The 6,149-nt window shown below is 50.3% G+C and overlaps 1 protein-coding gene across 1 annotated transcript in view; it reads right to left on the bottom strand.

Annotated features, from left to right (window-relative positions):
- Positions 1-2,634: 2,634 nt before the first annotated feature.
- LOC141116410 (unconventional myosin-Ie-like) overlaps positions 2,635-6,149 on the bottom strand; it is a 42,954-nt gene continuing 39,439 nt past the window's right edge. Inside the window, exons 21-28 of the mRNA XM_073608665.1 lie at positions 5,863-6,032; positions 5,630-5,775; positions 5,191-5,337; positions 4,527-4,684; positions 4,375-4,434; positions 3,690-3,882; positions 3,299-3,480; positions 2,635-2,990 (exon numbers count right to left, since the gene is read on the bottom strand). Of these exons, the coding sequence (XP_073464766.1) occupies positions 2,914-2,990; positions 3,299-3,480; positions 3,690-3,882; positions 4,375-4,434; positions 4,527-4,684; positions 5,191-5,337; positions 5,630-5,775; positions 5,863-6,032 (1,133 nt within the window). The 3' untranslated portion in view covers positions 2,635-2,913. The remainder of the gene's footprint in view (positions 2,991-3,298; positions 3,481-3,689; positions 3,883-4,374; positions 4,435-4,526; positions 4,685-5,190; positions 5,338-5,629; positions 5,776-5,862; positions 6,033-6,149) is intronic.

The following is a 6,149-nucleotide window of genomic DNA, read 5'->3' as shown; positions in this document are numbered from 1 at the left end:
TTACCTGTCTCACTCGGGGCCCTATCCAGAACTGGAACTTTGAGGATGGGGGCTTGTTGCAGGGCAAGAGCCTTCTATGAAACACCCCACACATTGAGCACCCATCACAAAACTAGTGCCACCTCTGAATTTAAGGCTGTGGTTGTCTGTGACAGGTCCACTAGTATTTTCATTGTTTTGTATAGACACAGTTTATGATGTGTACACCGCTCCCCCTTCTTCAGCTACAGGAATCATTGTTACATTGTCATTGGCTATAATAAATACTCTAGAGCAGCCATTCTCAACCAGGGTCCTGTGGAACCCTAGGGTTTCTCCAGAGGTGGCTAAGGGTTCCTTGAGCTGTGGCTAACTGACCTCCCATGTGATGGTAGCTGCTTAGTTCCAGATCCAACACTACCTGGCAGAGCCAGAGCCATCTCTGTAAAGGGAGCATTCTTCCCACTGTCCACCAACGGAAGGGGCAATTTCCCGAAGACCACCAATGGAGTACTTTTAGCAGGGGTTCCCTCAGACCTGAAAATGATTGCAAGGGTTCATTTGGGGTAAAAAAAAAGGTTGAGAAAAGCTACTCTAGAGCCCATATAATGGAAGAGGGGTAAAGGCTGAGTTATACATAATAGGGTTCGGATGTAGGGTGGAGTAGTGCATGATGGGTAGATGTAGGCGGACTCTATAGATGCGCTCTCAGCTGTCCTACAATCATGTGTCCCCGCTCGGTCCGGCGCAGGGTGATGGTGTCACCCTCTAGTATGTGACTATGCGGTGTGTCTTCTCTCTGTCATCTCTGCGGTTTCTGATTGTAAATGTGGTTTGAAATTTCTGATTTTACTACATAGAGATTTTTTTATATGAACTCAACCAATCACCTGTGTACAGAAAATAAAAATGTCTGCTTAACACAAACCTGGTGTCCTGTGATGTCACTGCACCGCCGCCCACCAGGGTCACAGTTCTCTGAAAATAATGCTCCCACACCCCACCCCTGAGCTACCCAGAGAGCAATAATTCCTCAGAGACTGTGGATTCAGCTGAGGGTCATCTTATTATTGTTCTATAAATTGATGCAGCATTCACCCCCAGTACAATATATAAAAACTGTAAAAAGCAGTAATAAAACACGACTTGTGCTCGGTATGTACAGTGCGGGAAGTGGTCCGCAGTATTTTTTGGAGACCATTGCACTGGTTTCTCCACAGCAGGACTCCACCCCACACCCCAACCCTGAGCTACCCAGAGGGCAGTAATTCCTTGGAGACCGCAGCACTTGTTCCTCCACAGCAGGACCCCACCCCTGAGCTACCCAGAGGACAGTAATTCGTCAGAGACCGCAGCACTTGTTCCTCCACAGCAGGACCCCAAACCTGAGCTACCCAGAGGGCAGTAATTCCTCGGAGACTGCAGCACTGGTTCCTCCACAGCAGAACTCAACTTCACCCCACCCCTGAGCTACCCAGAGGGCAGTAATTCCTTGGAGAATGCAGCACTGGTTCCTCCACAGCAGGACTTCACCTCACCCCTGAATTACCCAGAGGGCAGTAATTCCTTGGAGACCGCAGCACTGGTTCCTCCACAGCAGGACTCCACCAGTGAGCTACCCAGAGGGCAGTAATTGCTCAGAAGCCACAGCACTGGTTCCTCCACAGCAGGACCCCACCCCTGACCTACCCAGAGGAAAGTAATTCCTCAGAGACTGCAGCACTGGTTCCTCCACAGCAGGACCCCACCCCTGACCTACCCAGAGGAAAGTAATTCCTCAGAGACTGCAGCACTGGTTCCTCCACAGCAGGACCCCACCTCTGAGCTACCCAGAGGGCAGTAATTCCTCAGAGACTGCAGTACTGGTTCCTCCACAGCAGGCCCCCACCCCTGAGCTACCCAGAGGGCAGTAATTCCTCAGAGACCGCAGCACTGTTTCCTCCACAGCAGGACCCCACCCCTGAGCTACCCAGAGGGCAGTAATTCCTCAGAGACCGCAGCACTGGTTCCTCCACAGCAGGACCCCAACCCTGAGCTACCCAGAGGGCAGTAATTCCTCAGAGACCGCAGTACTGGTTCCTCCACAGCAGGACCCCAACCCTGAGCTACCCAGAGGGCAGTAATTGGTCAGAGACCGCAGCACTGGCTCCTCCACAGCAGGATTCCTCCCCTGAGCTACCCAGAGGGTAGTAATTCCTCAGGGATTGCAACACTGGTTCCTCCACACCAGGACTCCACATCCCACCCCAGAGGGCAGTAATTGCTCGGAGACCACAGCACTGGTTCCTCCACAGCAGGACCCCACCCCTCAGCTACCCAGAGAGCAGTAATTCCACAGGGAACGCAACTCTGGTTCCTCTACAACAGGACTCCACACCCCACACCTGAACTACGCAGAGGACAGTAATTCCTCTGAGACCGCAGCACTGGTTCCTCCAGAGCAGGACCTCACCCCAACCCAGAAGGCAGTAATTCCTCAGAGACAACAGCACTGGTTTCTCCACAGCAGGACTCCATCCCACACCCCTCCCCTTAGCTACCCAGAGGGCACTAATTTTTTGGAGACCACTGCACCGGTTCCTCCACAGCAGGGCTCCACTCTCACATCTCACCTCTAAGCTACCCAGAGAGCAAAAATTACACAGAGACTGTGGATTCCGCTGAGGGACCTCACTTTATTTTTCTATAAATATATGCAGTGTTCACCCCTAGCACAAAATATAAAAACTGTAAAAAGCAGTAATAAAAGATGACTGAATTGTGTTCGGTATGTACAGTGCGGGAAGGCATCCGCCGAGCTTCCTTCTCAAAGTGGAGTGCCAATTCCGCTTACACAGCAGATGAGCGATGCGAGATTCTTCTATAAATTTGAGGTCTCCATCCTCCTCCGTGTCAGGCGACATTCGGGGTCTTGGTTTCGGTAGTTCTCGGGCGTCAGATCTTCTCTACGTAGTTCCCGGGGAACAGGCCTTCTCGCCCACGAAGCCGGCCCTGCCACCATCCGGAGGGATCTGCAGGGGAGAAAACAGGAGGTAAAATCCTTGAGATTCCCTTGGTGGGGGAAGAGCCTAATGTCACAGGTAGACCTCAGTTATGCCAAGAACTAAAGCTTCAGAGACCCCCATTGTCCCCCAATAAACTCCTCATGGGAAGGGCTATGCAAATATCAACACGCCTTAATAGGTGGGTGTCAGCGTGGGTGTTCCTAGGCAGGCTGTATTTACATAGGTAATGCCCACATGTGATGCCGAGACTCCATGATTGGAAGAACTAAAACCCAAGGGGTGTGCCAGGGACAGTCAGGCTCATTAATACAAACCCTCTCGGACAATCTCAAGCACGTCATTGGCGTTGAAGCTCAGCTCATCCGTGTCTTGGGCATCGTAGGCGTAAAGAGCGCGGCAGCAGGGGAGCTGCGGCTGAGGTTTCGGCTTTGGCGCAGGTTTGGACCTCCCTCCTCCAGGCACGGGTTTCATCTCCTTGGAAAGTCTCCGCTGTAAGCTAGAAAGCAAAAACAATAATGTGAACAGGCTGCCACGAGCAGTGTTTTCTCCCGCCATTATACGATTTGTAAAGGGTGTTTGCAAATAATTCCCACACCTTAAACTGCGTATTCTCCAATTTTTTAGATGGCTGAAACCTAAAGATAACATTTCCTCTAACCTTTATATACACAAGTCCCTTTGTTCTCCCTTGTCTGCCATACTAACCCTGCCACCCCCTGGTCGGGCACACTCATGAATCCCAAGTCCATGTTGCTCGGTGGCGCCCGGGCATGAGGACTGGCGCCCTGCCTAGGAAGACTCGGCTGGTCGATGCTGCTCTGACGGGATGTGAACGACATTCGTTGTTGCAGAGAAGGCCGGAAACCCTTTTTGTTGCCTCCGTTGGCGATGCGGGATCCTGCAGAGGTCAACAAGAAGGAACATTTAATGACAAATTTTATTGGAGACACAGAGGATTACATAGAAAATTCTATCCCTGGGCAGAAATAGTCTTTTACACAGCTCCTCCCCCAAGGAGCTGAGGAGAGGAAAATGATGTGACTACACCAACCAATGATTGGAGGATCTAAACAAGTAAATGATTGGTCCTTGTGGAAAATCAATGCCCTTAATTTCTCCAGTTACTGGATGAAGTCGCTACCATTGCTGACCCGCCCAGTCATCTTCAAAACCCTTGTCACTACATAATGTCATTGACATGGAGTCACAATGCAGCCAGTGGAGACGGAACTCCAGACCTGCATGCTTGTTTCAGGTCGAGAACTCAAATAGTACCAAAGCCTTGGAACACGCTCCTTCAAAAAAAATAAATCAGTAACCACCACTCATACAGAACAACAAAACAAAATGGCGTCAGTCTGGCTCAGTTGGTCCTTGGCGTATCACTCACCGGTGCTCTGGGTATGGACTCCCAGGTACTGGCTCTTGCGGTTGTCCTTCCTGGTGGGTCCTGGGCGGGAGAGAGTCAGCACGATGTTAGGTACCACTGTGACACTTCTCAACCAGAATACAAGATATGCCCAAAGGTCAGAGAATACTCACGGGAATTTTTGGGCAATCCGGCTCCAATCATAACCAGCAGCACCTTTCCATTTACCTTCGGTACTGCCACATCACCGGATCCAGTCTGGAATTGGATCTGCCGGGTTCCTGCTGCTCCCCAGGGGGTCCAACCTTCCTTCTTCACCTTGAACTCCAACCTGACAGAAGGAACATCACCATCTTAACTAAGTGAAATTATGTAATAAGGGATTTTTTTTTTCTCAGAAAATAGGTGCAGGTGCTCCCCACTTCCAGGTCACCCCTTGTCTCTACCCCCTACCCATCTCCGACCAGAATCCACTGCAGCCAGCAACAATAGATCCCCCCAGCAGTAATAGACCCCTAGCAACAATAGACTCCCACAGCAACAATAGATCCCCCCAGCAACAATACAATAGATCCCCTAGCAGTCACATCAGCAGACCCTCCAGCTCACCCCAGTACCCTATTCAGTGGTGGAACGGCGTGTCCCCCCCCCCCCCCCCCCGAGTTCTTGCTAAAAAAACCCTGGACATAACCCAATCCAGGCAATCGTGGATCATCTCAACTGGCAACATATATCTGATCTGCCCATTCGTGGCCATCTGAAGATCATCAGATCAATAGGAAGCTACATGAGCCCCGCAGAGGACGGACAAGTAAAGCAGTCCCCGCCCCTGCTTACTGATTGCTGAATCTGACGTCCAGCTTCTTCTGCATTCGTTCCTCGTAGCGTTTGTAGAGCAGGCTGAGGAACTCGGTCTTGAAGACACTTTCCAATACGCTGTCGTATTGCGCTTCGTGGAGAATAATGAAATCGTCTTGAAGTGTGCTGGAGAGAAACATACACGAATAGGTCATATAGCGTACTGCACATGCTACCCATTTTCAGGGCTTTGGCTAAGACCCAACTCCTGCTGAAACGTTTTTCTTAGTTTTGGATGGAATAGTGCAATGTGTGGATTTTTTTTTTTTTGTCCCCACTGGGGAGATTCCTCCTAATTTCCTGTGTGGTCACCAGAACAGGAAGTGAGGGGAATCCCCCCCCCAATGGGGACACGGGCAGCCATAGTCTTTGTTTTCTGATATTTAAAGACAGTGTACATTTTCCTTCAGCTACCTACCTCATTGAGACGAACTGGATGTCCTTCAATTCAATCTTCCTCTTCAGAACCTCTTTGATTTGGCCTTTCTCGGGCCCCTGTTTCATCTTCTCCCGACCAATCAGGTACACAAACTTCGGAGTCAACACCATATCGCGCTTCAGTGTCTACACCAAAAGGAAAACAGTTATCGATTGCCATTTGAAGAGATCCACTGATGTGTGGTGTGGGGGATGCGGGTCTTTGGCTCTGACCTTGAACCGGCGGTCATATTTCACCACCGTGTCGGCAAAATCGATCCTTTCTCTGCGCCCAACGAACTGCCGCAGTTCTGGGCGACTGTCCATCCCAATGTAGTCGCCCACAAAGTTGCGGTTGATGCTGTTCCGCCTTCGCTCCTTCTTGTTCAAGATGATGTTGGAAGCTGCAGACAGGAAACCATTTTTTTTTTTTTTTTTTTAAGTATTGCAATTGTGCTTATTACTCTTTGTGAGAAGCCTCAGATAGAAGCTGTGGTGTGCTAGCTCTGGGGTAATGATGT

Source organism: Aquarana catesbeiana, linkage group LG13 (genome assembly GCF_042186555.1).
Source record: "Aquarana catesbeiana isolate 2022-GZ linkage group LG13, ASM4218655v1, whole genome shotgun sequence".
NCBI lineage: Eukaryota > Metazoa > Chordata > Amphibia > Anura > Ranidae > Aquarana > Aquarana catesbeiana.
This window is presented reverse-complemented; position numbering and strand designations above follow the sequence as displayed.